We start from the raw sequence: 19,508 nt of genomic DNA on the forward strand, positions 1-19,508 counted from the left end.
GGAGACCTCACTGCAGTCTACAACTTCCTCATGAGGGGAAGAGGACGGGCAGGCACTGATCTGTTCTCTGTAGTAACCAGTGACAGGACCTGAGGGAATGGCCTGAAGTTGTGTCAGGGGAGGTTTAGGCTAGATGTCAGAAAAAATGTTTTTTACCCAGAGGGTGGTTGGATGCAGGAACAGGCTCCCCAGGGTAGTGGTTCACAGCATCAAGCCTGGTAGAGTTCAAGAAGCATTTGGATGGTACTCTCAGGCACACGGTGTGACTCTGTGCTGGGATAAGGGTTGGATTCGATGACCTTTGTGGTTCCCTTTCAACTCACCATATTCTGTGATTCCTGTGAGGAGCCCATTTCTGCTGGGGGGCTCGGGCGGCGTCCGGTGCCGTGGCCGCACGGCCATTTCACCCCCGCCTCCATCCCGCCCGCCGTTGCCGGGGTGACCGGGGGCAGCGGCGCCCCCGCCCCCGGCCCCGCCCTGCGGCCAATCGAGGGGCGGCGGCGGCCGCGCGAGGCTCTCTTTGTTCAGCCATTTCGGGGGCCGGAGCGGCGCCGCGCGGGGCTGCGGAGGGAGAGGTCGGGCCGCTCCCTCGCCAATCCCTGCCGCCGGGCTCTGGGATGGTGTGGGTAGGTGTACGGGCTGCAAGGGGCGGGCTGGCACGTCCCATCCCTGGTAGCCGTCGCCGGGTTCCCCGGCCGGTGTCAAGGGCCTCCGCGCCGCCGCTGGGCGGGAAGCCCTAGGGGCCCGGCCGTGGGCTGCCGCTTCCGCTCCCACCGGTGATGGATGCATGGATGAATGGATGGATGGATGGATGGATGGATGAATGGATGGATGGTGCGTGGGCGGGTGGGACGGCACAGGCGGGGCCTGGAACCTGAGGGCCCGCGGCCTGAGGCCCGGGCACACCCCCTACCATCCCCTCCCCAGTCCCCCCGGCTCCTCCCGGTGGCACGGCTGGCGCCGGCTGCGCAGCACTGCAGCGAGCCGGAAAGTGAAAGTCGCCTCGGGGTATAGGAAAGGGGCCATATTCCCTGTCGTGGTTTCTGCGCTGCGTCGGGTCTCTGCTGTACGGATTTGGCTAGGTGGGGTTTTAAATTTGTGTTCCGCAAGGAGATATTAGAGAGACGAGAAATCTCGTGTCTATCTTGTACTTTTGTTTACCTGGGAAGGTTGTTAATTTAGGTGCTCAGTGAAAGTAGTGAAACTTGTGAGTCTTTTGTGCAGTGACTGTACAGAGGACAAAAGTGCTTTTTGGGTTGGTATAAACGGCTTGATTAGTCCTTGCTGTGAAGGTAGTAATTGCTCTCAGTTGACTTTCTGCTCAAGTCTTCTGCCTGAAAAGTCCTCCTATTGTGAGAGTTGTTCTGTAATGTCTTCAGGACACCACAGCTTCTTAGCCTGTTTGCTTGTCCTCTTGTGTGTTTAAGTAGCCCTTAATATGGCATTTGTATACTTCATAGGTGTGGGTAAATCCTTACAACACACATGGAACAAAAAGTTGACTTGCGTTCCTTCTACACATGAGTAATTAAACAGAAAAAATATTCACATGCACAAGATCCTAAAAGGAGCCTTTGATAGAATTGGAAACTGAGCCGATAAGTCCTCATTCTACATCTGGTGTGTGAACTGTAGTTATTTTTGAGTTATATGTGGGAGGATGGAGGAAGGGTGCCTATGATATTGGGAAGACTAGTTTCTGGATGATCAGAATGCATTTCTTCAAAATCTAGCTGGTTTGTACTCAAAACTGTATAATACTAAAGAATAATTATGATGCTGCAAAAACAGGGTTAAAAAAGCAGTTTATTGACTGTCTTAATGGAAGAAAGCATGGTTAGAATTAATGTTGACTAAGGATCATGATTACTGTTGGATACAGTCTGTGACACATTTCATTGACCTCAGAAATTGATACAGGTGTAAGCATAGCTGCTAAATTTAGCTAAGCATGCCTTGTGACAGGGAGTTGAAAACCAGAGAATAATGGCTTTATGAATGTAGGCTTTTACTGGATTATCCGACACATTTTTCTGGTGTATTTATTTAGAATCCACTTCAGGAGTCCTTGTATGTGGATATTCAATAGAACTGGTGTGTATGTGCTTAATTTTGGGCTCATGGTGGCAACCCCAGGGATGGAGCTACCTTTTAATCAGGTTATATGTATGCACTGAACTGTCCAGCAGACTGGCAGAGCTGGAATAGAATATATCCTGTTCCTACTTGAGGGACACCAAGATGCTATAGCTACAAAGGAGTGTGGCAGAAGGCCAAGTATAATCCTCCTTCATCAAAGCCGATACTCAGTATCTGTCCAGTTGAAGATTGAGACTGAAATAAAGACATATTATCTTTGAAATATCTTATTAATAGAAGTCTTTTGTAGACCCAGTTTTGTTGTTTCGGTCATAAAAAAATTTGTACGACAGGTTTGTGAACTTTGTATGCCCTGATCAATGCATTATTATCAAGTTATGCCAGTGACATGAAAAGGGGAGGATTTTTTCTTTGCTTTGTTTTTGAAAGGGTAGAACTGATTTTCCATTATTTTCACGCCTTAAAGATACTGTAGTTGAGATCAGTTTTGATCACAGAAATGAATTTTACCAGTTAATTTAATTCCAAATTCTATGAACATTTAAGTACCTATATCAGTAGTATGTTTCAATCACCAATTTCACTGTTTTCCACTCTTTTATAGTATTGATTTGGATTGTTTGGGTAGGTTTTCTACATATATTGATAGATTTAATATATGCAATACAATATTTTTATTATGTGTATTTTGCATATATAAATATATTAACATATAAAAATAATTAATATAGCTATATTATACAATTCATACTGAAATTTTTTTTTTTACTCTCTCATTGATAGATACATACTTGTGTAGACACAGTGTTGTTTGTTTTATATATGTGGCTTATCATAAAACAGTGTACGTAATAATTTATTTATGCATATACACTTGGATGCCTTTGGATATGGCATCTTTTAGTGACATATTATGGGATAAGCCTCCAAATGTCACTTTTAGCCTCTAGAGGGTTTTCTTTAGCAAACTAGACTCCAGAGTGAGATTTAAACAATTTAAAACCAATCATCTGTTATTTTTTCTGTGTACTGAATGCATTTGAAATTTTGAGTTTGTGTATATGTGTGTGTGTATGTGAGTCAAATTTCAAATAAGGCATCAAATCAAATAAAATCTTGTTTAAAGAAAACTTCTGGTTTTTAAACCTTGAGTATAGAACAGAAAGTTACTCTTAAATTATTTTCCTATTAAGTATGTTAATTTTGTTGAGCATTTTCTACAAATCATTGTGAGATACCCTTAATAATTCAAAATTGGCTGCTTATTATAAGCCTGCCATTAAGTGCATTAATTTAAATATTAGATTAGTGCTATATGTAAAAGCAGAAGGAAAGGCAAGACAAAATTTTTTTGACTGAGAATAGAAAATAGATAGTAGGTGGTACAAAGATGCAAGAAAGCAGTTACTATATAAGGATCCAAAAAGAGACACACTTGCAGAAATGATGGTGAGATAGCACAGATCAGGAGTTTCCAATCCTAGTTAGTGGGTGTATGATCATCATCATCAGTCACTTCTGGTATCCAGGGTCACATGCTTTTGTAACCATGCCAAATAAGACCTTCATCTATGGCTCCTCTTCCAACTTCCCTGCTGCATGTTCCCATCTTTCAAGCTAGGATTGCAGTTGAATGCTCACATTTAACCTTCCTCATCTATTCATGCATCCATAGAAGCTTACTCTTAATGTGAGACTTCAGTCACATCCTTCTCCTCCACATACCCAAATTATAAACCTTAATTTCCCGCAACAACAGAGTGGAGCCTTGGCTTCCCCTGTGTGCATGAATCTCCTTAATCCTGTTCTTCCTACCTCACCATGTCTTGCTGCTCTTCCGGTGTACTGAACAGAAGTGCAGGTCTGCATGGGGACAGCAGAGCTGTTCATTATTGTTGAGTGTGAGCAGCTCTGCTGCTGGGGGTCGTTGGAAGCCGGGGGTCGTTGCTGTGCTGGCTGTATAAGAGCAGTGAGACCCAGAAGCTGTGGCTCAGTTAAGTTTTGAGTGTTTCATGGCAGCAGACATGAGTGTCATGTGCACTACAGTTTGGACACTTCTTTTATGGAGAAAGAAGGAAAGTCAGTAGTAGACAAGTGTGTAAGGGAAAGAGTAATTTTCATCAGAGACTAAAAAGCACAGATCTGCTTTTTATACCACATAAGCCAAATCAATGCAGAAGTCCAAACAGATGTTTCAGTCTGTTTTACATCAGTTTTGCTTGAGTCAATTCCTCAGGAAAAAGAAAGCCAACCTTAAATTAAAATAAGTTATTCTTTCTTGTGCAGGCAAGCCCTGAGCTCTGTGTCTGGAAATCAGGAGTGACTACAGTCCTTTAGGTGTAACGTAAATAAATGGAGTTGGCATAAGAGGTGGAAGCTTCAGTTGTTGAATCTGGCCCATAAGAAGTAGTTAAAAACAAACAAGATGGGCTTTGAATGGAGCAAACGGGAATCAATTGCATTAACAGTAACACAAGACTCAATGTAGTTACATTCTTCTGTGTGAAAAACCAGTCATCGCTAGCTGAAAACACTAGAGTCTGAAGCAGGATGCTTTTAGAGCCCCTTGAAAAAGGAATGAAAATAGGCCAACTGGTAAGGGGAAGTGCTTGATTAAAAAAAACTTAATGTTGTTTCATGATTCTCTCTAACACACACATGTATGCACTAATGCAAATATGTGTGTGTGTGTATATCACATCTTCAGGTATCTGCTTTTCTTAAAATCTTTTAACCTGGTTAAAATCTGGTTGGTTGTTTGGTCACATTAACAAATTACTTCAGACACTTTGATTCCAAAATCTTTCACGTCTCTGTAGGAGACTTTCTATAGTCTCCCTGTGTTTCTCCACTAAAAACTGGGTAAGGCAGTAATTTCACACAATGTTTTGCTTCTGGGGAAACCCCTGTTCTCCCAGGAGAGACCTCTATTTGTTCCTGAGCCAATGAGTACTTGTAATATATTTTACAAACTGTGATTATAATATGTCTTTCAGTTTAGCAAGGAAGCATATTTTAGGTTAAGCACTGTCCATTCCAGTGATTGTCTTAATTTCTCAGTGATTATGTAGAATCAAAATAGCAAACAAAAATTAAATAAAACACAGTTGACAGACAATATTCACTGCTTCCTTCATTTGCAGCGTGCACTTCAAGATATGTTTTGTTTTGTTTGCTGCTTCCATTTGCACTCTTCTGGGGGGTGGAGAAGTTGATACTGATAAGGAATACTATGAGAAAGATTAACCTTGCCACCACAGAGTTCAGCTCTTGTTGTTTGGTTTTTTTTAATTAATTGTTATACAATATTTTAAAGATGAGATATGGAGGTTTTTAAATAAGAAAAAACAGAGTATATGAAGCTGCATGTGTTAATATTTTCCTGGTTAATGATATGGATTTTTGTATCAGCACATGAGATTGAGAATCAGCAGACATGGAGGTTACTGTCCTTGCATTGTTTCTTTTATGCTAGGTAACAGGGCTAATGGATTATAGTGAGGCTTTGATAACCTTAGCTCCACTGTGGTGGGATTTTATCTTTAAAAAAGAAAACAGAAGGGTTAAATAAGACAGCAGAGCCTATCTTTTGATGATCTCATTGGAGATCTTGCTTTGGATAAATATTTCAGGATGTTTCTGATTCAGAAAAATGCAGATTTAAATGGACGATTAAAGGACAAATTCTTTACCACACTTACTTCTTGAAGCTTAGGAGAAAGAGGATACCCATAAAAACAAATAAATATCCTAAATTGTCTGAGGTCATACAAGTTGAACTTATACTATGATAGAAATTTTAAATCTTGGCCTGTGAATTATTGGTAGTCTGACTTGCTTTTTTCACAAATAAAATGTTACTTTGATATATTTGGTTTTCATGTAAAATTCTACAGGTAGGGAGAACAATTAAAGAAAATAACATTTTTATTTTTCTTCCAGTTTTCTTCGTGCTCTTGTTTTATCACAGATAGTAGCAGAGCTCTGGTGATAAAGTGGTAAATAGGGAGGAGAGACATTACTGTAAAAAGGTATCCAGTAAAGGAGGATTTGATGTCTGTAATAAAACATTATGTCTGTCAGAAGGAATTCTAGAAAAGGTGCTGTAGTAAGTACATGCTTTTAAGGTCTGCAACGTCCCTTCTAGTGTCTTCTGTGGAGCTTAAAAGAGAAACCTCAAGTTCAGAGGGGTTACATATAGTGTAACATTTTCATAGAAATTTAATTCTTGGGTCCTCCAGAAGATGATATCAATGTAAGATAATAAAATTCGTGACTCCATTTTCACAGTATTGTGTAGATTAATTACTTCAGCCTTGCTCTGGGGAGATCTGAATGAAAGCAAACAAATTTTTACTTAAGTGAAGTTCAGCTGTCCTGTTTACATTTTCATTGAGTGTGTATTAGAGAAAACTGTTTATTATACAACTGTCCTATAAGTTTATGCTAATTAAGTTTATGCTTATAAAAGTGTTTGGGACTGAACTCTGCTTTCCTCAGTTAGACTTTTAACTTCAATTTTGAATTCCTGAAAAAAATATTTAAAATCAATATTGCTCTTATCCATCCTGAGCAGCTTTAACAGTATTAGTCTTGCGCTGTGATGGTAGGACCAAGTTTTACGCAAGTGTTTTTAATTGTACACGAGATACCTTTTTCAAGCCATTGTCAAACAGTGAGTTCTGTTATTGAAGATAATTGGAAAGGAGTTTAAAAAATTGGCTGCTATGTCATGCAGAAAATAGCTTTTTTTTTCAATTTAATATAACATTTTATAGTTAATTTTTAGTTATGTTAGTGCCCGGGAGCTCCACATGTGAATTAAGGCTCTAACATTTTAGGCATATAACAAAATAGTCTTTTCTGCATATGGTTTACCACTGAATTACAGTACAGAAGATAAACCTTTTCAATAGGCGAATGCCAGGAGAATGAGAATTATGAGAGAGACTTAAGATGCCTGTGAACATGTCGCCGAAGGAGAATTTCCACATAAAATGTGAGAAAGGGCAGAAAGTATCTTGGAATGCCTTTTGCATTTATATGTTTTAAAGGACATCATGTGAGAAAGCATGCTGCAGGTCAATAAACTGAGCCTCAAGGTGAAGATCATAAAATAAGTAGCAGGAAAAAAAGCTCATGTTCAGCATCATGATAATGTGTAAAACTGTTTTATAGGATGGAGACATTAATTTATTTTCTTGGCTATAGACAGTTTAGCCTGTGACTGTGGTTTCAGCTCTTCATAGCTTTATGTTTCATGTAGTGGTTACATTATTATAAGACAAAGATGATATGTAGAATGGCAGCAAATTTATTTAGTTGAGCTGGTGAAGCGATTTGCAACAGGTTTTTATTGAAAATATATTTAAGTGGCCTTAAAGTTATTAAGTGACCTGTGCATTTAAGGTAAATTGAATTATTTTAAATTATAGTTCCTCCACTAAATAAATTTCCTTTACCTTTGGGCAAGGAAAAACCAAAACCAAACCTTTAAAAACCCTGTAATTTTTGTTTTGTATTGGTTGATTTCTTGGTAGCATTTTAAAGGAATTAATTTACATAGGTATCTATTTAGACTGAGGAACTAATCGCAGCAGCTATCTCTGATTCAAATACCATTCTGATATCCTTCACAAACCAAGTATTTAAATGATGAAAATACTGAAAACTCAACTAAGAATGACAGTTAAATGCTTCATCTATTTATATTTTTATACGTTCAGATTCTTTAGGTCTGTTTCGCTTTTCTAACCTGAATATATTGTACATTTAATTTAATTTTTTGTTTCTAGTGTTTCTTCTTTTGGCATGAAATGCTTCATTTGAACCAGAAAGAGGTAAAATAATTGCTAAAGGGACTGGGAGCAAGTTGGTTAAGGCTGCATTAACTGCCTAAGGAATTTTACATGATCATTGATCTGTGCAACAACAATCTCTGTCTGTGTAGAAACAGTAACAGAAGCTTTAGGCAAGGTGCATTGCCTGCCTTCAGACTTGCTTGCAATTTCCTTTACGCTGGTTCAATACTGCTTCACAGCTGGTCTTACAAATACAGTTGTGAGACTGCTTTTTCAAAAAACAAGGGTAGAAATGAGAGAATACAGTAAGAATTAAACTGTTATACATTTCTTTTTTAGTTACTTGCTGTGTTTTAGCCTTTTTTAAACCAGACAGTGTAAGTCCACCTGGCTACCTGTAATTACTCAGTGATCTCTTAACACCCATTGCTGGAAAGGGCCATGAACAACTGTGTAGAAGAATGCTTTAGGCTTTCTTCTGTGATATCTGTTGGCTTCAAGCTATAGCAGCTTTAATATCCTGTTTAATTGAAAGTCTGAGACTTCTTTAAAATCTCATCTTCCTATGTCATATCCAAGAGCATTGAAAAAGAAGAGCGAGAGAAGTTTATTGCATGCTTATGGCACCAGGCCTCACACAAAGGTCTGTCATGGCTGAGCTTGAAGAATAAGGAGTGTGCAGTCATTCTTTAGCGATGTCAATAAGATCTGTTACGTTAAGGAGTTTGCTTCTTTGATTAGGTTAGTTGGGGTATTATTCCTTTTATGTTTATGTGTTATTCCTTATTTATGTGTCTTCCTTTTAAGTTTGTGTATGATTGGAGCAGTTGACTGCCCTTACTGATGATCATGTGCACAGCTTTCTCTGTTGGACGGAACTCCATCCCAGATCAGTAATAATTTTGTCACTCTTTTCCATGAGGATGTAATTTCAGAGTATTTATCTGACATTAGAGAACACCCTGTACTCAGTCTCACTGTATAAGGTTGAATTCCAGTTTCTTTCTGAAGCTTTATGAGTTGTCTTCCATTTGTGTCCCTGCCAATTCATATATGACTCCACCCATTAATCCCTATGCAGGACAGATACCAGCTCGCTGGAGTCATGCAAGGACTAACAGAAACTCAAATACTGTTCACTTCCTTGAGGCAACACCATCTTAAAGACCTCAGATAAGCCACTTACCGCAGTAAGGAAATTCATCAGCTATGCAGGGAACAATGTACTCGCCTTCTGTTACGATGACCAGTAATGATGATTTAGCCTGCACTATTGCCATCAGTATTGCAAGTATGACCAAAGGACCCGTGTTGCCACCGATGACAGATCTGACAGTGGCAGTGTCACTGACAGTAGCATGTCTTAGTGCATGATCTGTGTGTGAATGTTTTAAAACGCATTGAGTGTTTTAGAAAAAGACAGAGGAAAGTAGGTGAGTGTGTGGTTCTAAATTCTGTGTATCCTTGGATGCAAGGTATTTTGCTAAGAAGTAAAAATAAAACCTAATCCTGATTAATCAGTTCTTGAGGCTCGCAATATCATTTTTGCCTTGAACGCTATACTGAATTCCTAGTAATGCCTGATGAATTTTCCAGAGGAGACTGATCAGTTTTTTGAGATGTTTTTTGTACTCATTTCTTTACAGTTGGTGGTGGTTCATACTGTGAAAAGACAGTGGTCTGATTTAAACAATATAACATAACTAATAAGTTAAATTGGAAGGCAAACAAGTTTAATTTTGTGTATTTTGTTTTAATTTAGCTTTTCTTTTCCACAATAGATAATTTTCACCTCATTTATGCATCAAAAATACTTACAAATAAATACACCATTTGACTTGTATTTGTCACTTCTTTCTACTGGCAAAAGGGCCTCAGTACCTGTTTCTTATTTAATGAGATTCCTAATTTTTACACTTTAGTGTAAAGTATACCAAATATGTTTCTGCATTATTATTTATGATTATTAAGATGGTGTTGTACAAAAAAGCATTTAAACCAGTGAACTGTTTTATGGGGATATATAAGTGCTCTATACATATTTTGCACTAAAATTGATTGGTTTATAAGTGACTACATATTGACAACAGTTGGAGAACTATGATGTATTTTGGTTCATAACGATACAGATTTTTTCGAAGTTAGCCTAAAAACACATTGCTGCTTACTTAGATTAAGTTTTTAATAATTGTGAATAATTTAATTTTTAAGAAGGAATGCATTATTTTCAGGGCCATGCACTTCCCCAAATTTGGCACTGTCTCATGATGAAGTATACTCTCCTTTGTGTTTGCTGTGGTGAGCTTCTTCCTTATTTCAGGAGAAGACTTTCTCGCTGAACATTATTGAAAAAGAAGAGCGAGAGAAGTTTATTGCATGCTTATGGCACCAGGCCTCACACAAAGGTCTGTCATGGCTGAGCCATTGTTAGAGGAACAGGCACCCACCATGGATTCTCTCATTGTATGACTTTCCTTCCAAGATTTGCAGGGGCTATGACCACTTTCTCAAGCATCAGAAAGTCAAGACAGGAATCTTGCATCTGGTAGTTTCTTTATTTTTACTAGTCTCTTTTAGTTGACTAGGATGAATGCATAACTGAAAAAAAGTAAATGTTAGAATTTCAGGGACTATCTCTTTTCTCACAGTCTTATATCATACTCATCCATGAATGTGGCTTTTTTCATCCATAACTTCATTTTTAAGTTACATCTGCTACTTTTCTCAGGTATTTTCAAAAGATTGAGTTCTGATCTATCATGAGGAACAGGTTCAAAGGCTGTGTATCATTTTGATTTTTATCTGCATCTTGGGGAAGCCTGAATCATCAGTTAGAAAAACTTAAGTTCAACCGAAATTGTCCTGCAGACACCAGTTGCTTTGCCTCCTACAGTTAAGAGAAAGAAATATTACTATATACTTAAGTAGGGAGTTGAATAGTGTTCATATGCACTTGACACTAATCATGCTTGAAAGAATTTCAAGCTGGCAACAAGCACATGCTGAATTTCAGACATGAAATTTGACAATTGATTACAATAAGACTCTGGACTCTCAAGAATGACTCCTCCCTTTGTATACCCACTTACTCCCTTTGAATAGATTTAGATTGTTACAGTAATGAATGAAGCTTGATATTCAGGGCAGGACATTCCATTTTCACCTCCCAGTCCATAGTTATTCTTTATTTTCCATATCTTCAAAATACCTCTTGTGTTAGGCAATTAGAGAGGTTCCTATGTGTCACGTAGGAGAGCAAGTAAAGTACTCTAGAACTGGATAAAGAAGCTTGTGTCCTGGAGGGGCTGGTCAAGGAGGGGCGGGGGGGAAGATGGGAAGAGATTTTGCTTTGGATTTCAGCTGATAGATCTGATGTTTTCTGTCACAAATTCAGGAGGTGATGGTTTTCTCAAACAGCCCTCCATTCAGTTTTAGATTGTTTTATGGCTCCCAGCATTAGGAGCATGTACTGCCACTTTAGTATCCAGCATGTGTGATTACAATGGGGCAAATCATTAGCAACATGCTATTTTTCCACTTGGTGTCTCTAGCTGTGGAAATGAAATAACTATAGCTCTGGAAAAGTAGAAAACTAATTTCGTAGATGTTGCAGTCATGGACAAAAAGCCTTTCAAGATGTTTTTCTATCAGTCTCCTTGGTAACCTCTCTGGTGCTTCACAGGGTCAAACTCTCTTCTTCCTAAGACTATTCAAATAAATCTTCTTGTAATAAATATTAATCTTGTATCCTATGGCTGAACTCAGAAAGACTGCACCAAATCTTTTAGAATGGATTCTCCTTTGATATGCTAGATGTGAGGACTACCACTGTTTTTTTAAGTGAAAGTTTAGTGCATGTCTCTAGATGGAAGGCACTGGAAAATAGTATAGCAGTAGCTATTCTGCATGAGCTCCTTCACAAAGTCATGTATTCTGTATTACGAGAGCTTTTTTTCTGCTTAACTTAATCTACATCACTCTTAACCCAACATAAAAGGGTTTACACACAAAGCTATGGAATTATTTCCTCTGTGCATACAAGCCTTCTATACATCATGGCTGGGCTTTGTGAACGAAGATTTGGGAAGGGCTCTACCCACATTTGTTGCAAGTGTGTTGGTGGCTAAAAAGGCCAATATGACATAGACATGTCTGATTGCAAAAGGCACAGCGGAAAGACTCCTTAGGTGGTAAATTCTGCAAGACACGATTCTTTCTGCGTTGTCTTTTCCCCTCGAGAGTGACCCTGCGTGCTTTCTCAAAAGCATCAGCAGCGTTATAGATGGTGTGTCTCCAGACCTCCCGATTGGAGGCCAGAGTAGACCAGTTATGTTGATCAATATGGCCAAGGCCGAGATGTCGTTTCAGGGAGTCCTTGTATCTTCTCTTCGGGGCTCCTCTCTTGCGGCAGCCGGTGGCAAGTTCACCATAGAGCAGGATCTTAGGGAGGCGGTGGTCCTTCATCCTGGAGACGTGCCCTGCCCAACACAGCTATGTTTGCATTAACATGGCCTCAGTACTTGTGACTGCTGCTTGTTCTAGAACAGATGTATTGGTCACATAATCTGACCAGTGGATGTTTAGGATTGTGCGGAGGCAGCGTTGATGGAAGCGTTCTAGGAGTCGCAGGTGGTGGCGGTAGATGACCCATGATTCAGAACCGTATAAGAGAGTAGACAGCACTATGGCTCTGTAAACACTGATCTTTGTACTTTTCTTCAGGTGTTTATTTTGCCAAACTCTTTTATGAAGCTTTCCAAAAGCACTCTATGCCTTTGCTAACCTGTTGTCTATCTCTCTGTCAATCTTACCATCCGAGGAGATGAGGCTGCCTAGGTAATTAAACTGCTGGACTGAATTGAGCACTGATTGGCCAACGGTGATATGAGGATGAAGGAAGACTTCCCGAGGTGCTGGTTGATGGAGAACTTCTGTCTTCTTTAAGCTGACTTCCAGCCCAAAGAGCTCAGCAGCATCTGCAAAGCAGGATGTTAAACGCTGCAGAGCTGCTTCTGTGTGGGCGACAAGGGCGGCGTCGTCAGCATAAAGCAGCTCCCGGACAAGATGGTTTAAGGTCTTGGTGTGGGCCTTCAGACGCCTTAGGTTGAATAGACTTCCATCAGTATGGTATCGAATGTAGATACCGTCCTGATCCTCGAGGTCTGCCGTGGCCCTTTGGAGCATCCTGCTGGAAAAGACTGTGAATAGGGTAGGAGCAAGAACGCAGCCTTGTTTCACACCATTAGTTATTAGAAAGGGCTCAGAAAGTGCGTTGCCATATCTGACTTGGCCGTGCTGATCCTCATGGAGTGAGATGATCATTTTAAGGAACTTGGGGGGACAACCTAAACGTTCCAAAAATTGCCATGGACCTTTTCTGCTCACTGTATTGAAAGCCTTGGTGAGGTCAGCAAAGGTTACATAGAGACCTTTGTTCTGTTCCCTACACTTCTCTTGCAGTTGTCTGAGAAAAATACCATGTCTGTGGTGCTCCTGTTGGCTCTGAAACCACATTGGCTTTCAGGTAGAATTCCTTCTGCTATAGTGGGTATTAGTCTGTTCAAGAGTATTCTTGCCAGGATTTTGCCAGCAATGGAGAGCAGAGTAATACCCCAGTAATTTGAGCCTTCTGTACAGAGAGACACTATAAGCCCTTTCCACTGCATGGAAACTCAGAAGCCTGATTTAGCAATGGATCAAATGTTTGATTACCATTATTAAAAAACAATATTACATGCATCAGGGCCTGAATTTTATGACAAGATGGTAGCTATTAGAATTCTCAGAAAAAAAAAAAACAAACCCAAAACCATCAGAAATCCAGTATTACCAATAGGGTAAAACTAAAGACTGGGAAAATTTTTCTAAATGGTAGAGTGACTGAAACTGGATTCTGGCTAGTGCATGACATCTGAAAGCTGGATAATAGAGAAATCAAATATTAGCATCAGCATTTGTGCAAGGCTCCTGTTTTCAGAGAACTTTTGTCATCCTTACATATACAGATAAGTGTTTCAAATTTAGTTCTGGTGCATTCTGCTTATTGAGTGGGACAAACCCAGCTGTGTTTTAAGCAGTAGCTTTTGTGCTGGTGCTTTGTTTAACATAGATTCTGAATTCTTTTCTACACAAGATTCTTGTTTGAGGAAAAGAGATAGTAGAAAACAAAGAGGCAAAGCATACTGAAATAAATGGGTTTATCATTTTTTTCCTGTAATCCTTTCAATCTGCATTTTTTTCTTGTCTCAGTCAAATTATTTTACCTTATCCTGATTCCTTATATAATTTAAAGGGCTAGAAATAGGTAAGAATAACTTAGGAGAAATTATCAAGATAAGAAGGTATTCTGCAAGATGAGGTGTACTCCTTTGGTTTCTTTATATGGTACCTATATGTGACCTGAGGAGGAACCTATCTTGGAGGATGATAGTCTAAAGTACTTATTGTAACTACTAATTGTAGAAGCTCCCATTCATACTTGAATTTGTAGTCCTTTTTCTCTCCTTTCCACTGCAGAAAATGGAAATTGTTAGTAGGATTTAATTTTGGTTACATTCTTGGAAAGGAAACGTACATTTTTCTTAGTTATGGATCCATGGCCTGCTTCTCTTTCTGCTTTTTCCTGTTCTGTCTCTCAGTTTTCCTTTCTGGTCTCTTCCCCTGTTTCTCGTATTTAATGTTGTTTTTGTTTAACACAACTGGTTTCCTGATAATATTAGACAAATGTAGTCCTTGCGCCAATTTCTGAGTAGTAACTTCTGAAGCTCTAACCAAGTTCAAACAAACTTGACAGTCTCAAATAAAAGCAAGTTTCAACAACCTTCCTGGTAAGGCAGCAGTTAGGGGAATGAGGCCTAAATTATCTCTGCCTTGATTTGTTGGACTTCAGCTTTCATCTGATCCCGCTATGCAAGCATCCCTATGAAGATGTCTCCTACCCATATGGTGTGAGCCATGAACATCAATGTTAATGGTATGTGTCCACATCCTTTGTTTTGACATGTTCCTATGCTAGAGGAAAACTAGTGGAGATTTACCGTGGTCACAAAAATCTCATATAAATCTTGTGCCCATTCTTTCCTGGTAACTGGTGGCATGCCTTTATGTAGCTACCTTGCTGATTCCATCTTGTTTAAGTACTGTAAACTCTTGAGAGCTGTGCTGCTTTTGTAGTTTGTCTCTGAAAAAATCCTGTGGTAACTACAGCAGTTGCTTACATAGAAGAGGTTAAGAAACGTAGCCTATTTCTTGTTTTTTTTTTTTTCATAAGCTGTTTTTGTTCTCTCCATTGGTTTTATCTTGTATACTGTGCAGCATACTTCTCTGTATACTTTACTTCTTTTTCCAGTGTGCGTACTTTCCTCATTCATCAAATACCCTCTTTCACCGTATAAGTACATGTACATACATACATGTAATGTAATGGCCAGTCTTCGCGAGCGAAGATTTTGGGAAAGGTCATTAACCCTTCCAGCCTGCGCAGTGGATTTTTAGGTGAGACACAGCGTGCGCTGAACTGAGCCCACCCTTTAGTCCTGAGGTTCATCTGCTGGGGCCGAGCAAAGCTTGGACAGTGGCAGCGAGGTCCCCAGGATGTAGGTTTGTTTAGAGTGACCTTCTCTTAGGTGGATTGCCTTCCACAGCTGACGAGCTCCACCTGCCCAGGGGGCTGGGATTCGAACCCGGGTCGCAGAGGTGAGAGTCAGGCACTCTAACCACTAGACCACCAGAGGCCCCACACATACATACATATACATACGTATATATACACTACTGTCTTGTTGCCTGTGATGGTTGCTTTTGCTGTTTTGTTGGAGTCTGGTTTTGTCTCCTTCTTCAAGAATAGCATCTCATAGTAATAGAAGGAAAGTTGGCTCAGGACACTTCTTAGCACCTTAGACTGGCCAGGTGACTGTCAGTGTTGGGGAGATGAGACAAAGAGCCACTTTTCAAATTATCTGTGATGCACCCTTAGGAATCACTATTGTTCCCTGACTGTAATGCCTCTGGACAGTTATTAAGACTGGGATGCGCAGTGTTCACCTGAGTTCTGTACAGCAGCAGAAGCAGCAGAAACTAGTTTTCATGTCAAGTAGGATGCTTACAAATACAGTGACTAAAAGTAAGATTGTAAAAAGCCAAGGAATTACTGGTTTTCACTTGCACGTTTTAGACCAGTTTTAAGCAGCATGTGTTCTTAGTTTTCCTATTAGTATATGATACATAAAAATAGCTATATACATACAATGTATGTGATGCATACATATTACATATATACATATATACATATGTGTGTGTGTATGTGTATATATATATATCTATATATATATCTAAATTGCTAATTTTGACCAGAGATCTCCCCTGATTATTTTAGGGCTAAGGATAAGATGTAGTTTCTTTTGAGTTTGCACACCCTAGCCCCAACCCCCCCCTCGCGTAGTTGGACCTCTTCCCTCCTTACAAGTGAAATTGGGAACTTCTGAGATCTGCTCAGCACTCAACCAAATGACGTAGAAGTGCATCAGGCGGCAACGCAGGTACCACGTTACTGACTCCTGGGTCTGCCTTCGCGCCAGCGCTTCTCCTCCGAGGGTGGGCGGGACCCTCCGCGCTCGCTGCCGGGCGCTGTCCCAAGGGGCCAGGCTAGACTAGGCCGGGCCCGGGGCGCCGCTTCGCCCCCCGCCTGTCGCGTCTGCTGAAGGTTTTTGTCTGTTCTCGGGTGGGCGGCGTGGGCGCCCCGTTTCCCACCGGCCAGGATTGAGGGGCTCGCGTTCTGTCGCCCGCAGGCTCCTGGCAGTGTGGGACGCACCGGGGAAAGGCGGACGGTGGTGCCGGCGGCCCCGGGGCGGCCCGGGCGGGCGGAGGCGTGCCCGGCGCTAGGACCCAGCAGGACGCGAGGCGGCTCTTCGGGCCGGATCACAAATTCGCTGTGACTCAGTCACTGCTCGGCGTGGAGACAGGGGGAGCAGGTCGGTGTCCTGCGGGCAGCTGGCTGGCGGCTGTTGGGGCGCTTGGAGGGTGAGAGCCGAAGCGGCCCGGGCATCGCCGCGCCCCCTTCCTGGCCCGGCCTTCCTTCCTCTGCGCCCGCCTCCGCCCGGGCCCTGCCGCGCCGCCAACCGCGGCCGCCTGTTGTCTGCTGTTTTCCAGACAACCAAGATGGAGTACGAGTGGAAGCCCGACGAGCAGGGTCTCCAGCAGATCCTGCAGCTGCTCAAGGAGTCCCAGTCCCCGGACACCACCACGCAGAGAGCCGTGCAACAAGTATCCTTGGCCGAGGTTTGCGGGGCCGCGCGGGCGGGGGCCGGGGGCGGCCGCGGGCGGGCGGGGGGAGCGCGGCCTGCGCGGCAGCAGGGCCGGCGCTGCGGCGGCCGGGCCTGCTGTGCCCTGCCCTGCCCAGGGAGCCGCCGCAGCGCGGGGGCCGAGCCCTCGCCGGAGCGGGCGGCCGTGGCGCGGCGTTTGAACCGCCGAGGCGGCTTGTGGGCCGCGGGGCCGCCTTCCGCCGGCGGTCACTGGGCACCTGTTGCGAGTCCGGAGCCATAGGCCGAGTTGGGTTTGGCCGTTGGGGGAGTATTTTAAATTTCCCCCTCCCCTTTTCAAAACTCGGGCTCTGGCGCGGCTCTGCCGGTATCCGCTGTTCTCCCGGGTTGCCCACGCTGCGCCAGCGCCCAGCCCCCAGCGCTGCGGGGCGGGAACGCGGCCCTCGCCCTTCTGGTCCCCCCGGGGGGTCGGGGGTGACCCGCGCGCGGTGCCCGCCACCCTTGCGTCACGGGGGGGCCGGGCAGGGGGTTCCCGAAGGATTCCGGCGCTGGGATTTGAGGCGAAAGCCGTAGCTGGCGGAGCTGCTGCCTACGCGCCCTCATGGTCCTGCCGTCTCTGACACTGCGCATTTTGGTACGTGGTGAGGATGTTTCTGCTTGCCTAGAAGCCCAATCCTGAAATACTGCTCATTGCAGATGTTAAAATTCACGAAAAGGGGGAGATGTACTCACTGTAGCTTCTTGTGCTGCTTTGCAGTGCATTTGGTGTAGTGTTGTGAGTTGCTGGGATATTTTACTCCTTCCCTCCCCGCCCCCAGGTCTCTCTTGATTGTAAAAGTGATGAATAGATTTTAAGAAGCGAGGATTGAGAAAGCAGAATTTTAAATTAAGACTAATAGACCTTAAAAAGGTATTAAAAAATACGGGCCTCGATTACTGTCTTCTGCTCCTTGGACTAGCCATATAAGTGCTTGGAAAAATCTAAAAGTGCTGAAATTCTATGAGGGATATGAGTTTGTCATCTTGATCCCTTTTTATATAAAGCATTTGCTTAAAGGGCTTCACAGAAAGCAACAGAATTAATTTAAGTAGGTAAGAACATGTGCATCTGTATATATTTACATTATTGTAAGTGTTTGAATCCAAATTTGCTCCACTTCTAGACTTTTGTAGCGAATGCAGTCAGGCTTAGGAAGGTTTCCCTTTTTATCTGAAAGGTGAAAGTAGATTTCATCTCGATCCTCCTGTTCTTTCAGCTTTGTTTCAGATTTTTGAAACACAGTTGCTTCCTTTGAAATATCTGAAACAGAAGCATCCAATGGAGTGTTCTCATAATGCCTCAAACTTAACCTGGTGCTGTTTAGTATTTGAAATACCTAAGTGTTTATAGCAACAGTGTTGCTAGTGTAGCTTCAGTGCAAAACTACATTTTAAAGCTCTCCTTCAAATAACTTAATAGCATCCAGTTTGTTTATTGAAATATAGCAGTCTGTGTTCGGGATGTGCAGTAAAAGTGGTGCTGTCTCTCTAGAAGTGGGGTAGAAATTGACCGAACCAAAGTCCTGTTAACTGATGTTTGAAATTCTTTTAAAATGGTATTGGAAACTCCCTGCTGTGTTGATACCTGTGTTTTCCAGGAGGTCCTCATATGTTGGCTTGTAAAGGTTAGAGAAGTGGCACAGTTTTACCATTATTATACATTAGTTTGGGAAAATGTTCTGATACAACTTAACAGGTCATGTCCCATAATTAAAAAAAAAAAAGCCCTTAGAGACTGTTTCCACAAAAAATAGTGAGGACTGTTGCAGAATGCTACTTAGTAGCATATCCAAGCACGGTGTTGATTAATGTTTTCAAATTTAAAGTACTCTAAGTCCATAATTTTTTGTAATAAAACCCAAAAAACTCTGTGTGTTGATTCTGTCATGTGCTTTCTTTATGATGATGTTTTGGCACATTTGGATGCTTAGATCTCAAATATAACAAAGTGAGGAGTATAGGTTAGCCAAAACCCAGTGTTAACAAAGTTATGAATTGGTAAGGTTACAGATATTTTTCAAATCAAGATATTGTTTGTTTCTTTGATTAAAAAAAAAGGTGGAGTGAGTGAAGAAGTTAAGAAAATATGATCTAAGAGCTGGTCTTCATTTCCTAGACCAAATAAGTGTTTTCTCATTAAGTTTCTGTTAAGTATTGCTCTTTCAGTTCTTTCTGCTTATTTCTGATACTTTTTGATCCATTGGAATTCAGAGTTGTTAGTAATGTTCAACTACCTGTTTTGGTGATATGGCTTTACAAATATTTTTAAGGATCTGTTAATTTCTATGTCTATCCCTGGATTTTTTAAGAC

The 19,508-nt window shown here is 41.5% G+C and overlaps 1 protein-coding gene across 6 annotated transcripts in view; it reads left to right on the top strand.

Annotated features, from left to right (window-relative positions):
* Positions 1 to 533: 533 nt before the first annotated feature.
* Positions 534 to 19,508, top strand: part of TNPO1 (transportin 1) — a 72,522-nt gene continuing 53,547 nt past the window's right edge. For 2 of the 6 annotated variants that reach the window (XM_039384569.1, XM_039384570.1), the window contains exons 1-2: positions 535 to 626; positions 17,049 to 17,162. In XM_039384569.1, coding sequence (XP_039240503.1) covers positions 618 to 626; positions 17,049 to 17,162 — 123 coding nt within the window. In that variant the 5' untranslated portion in view covers positions 535 to 617. Of the gene's footprint in view, positions 627 to 16,275; positions 16,439 to 16,687; positions 16,871 to 17,048; positions 17,163 to 19,508 lie in introns of all 6 variants that reach the window. The other 4 variants (XM_039384568.1, XM_027752183.2, XM_039384571.1 and 1 more) reach the window with 4 other exon arrangements.

The sequence above is a fragment of the Pipra filicauda genome, unplaced genomic scaffold, assembly GCF_003945595.2.
Source record: "Pipra filicauda isolate LSUMZ 115617 unplaced genomic scaffold, ASM394559v2 scaffold35_size7292922_pilon, whole genome shotgun sequence".
In the NCBI taxonomy this organism is placed as follows: Eukaryota; Metazoa; Chordata; class Aves; order Passeriformes; family Pipridae; genus Pipra; species Pipra filicauda.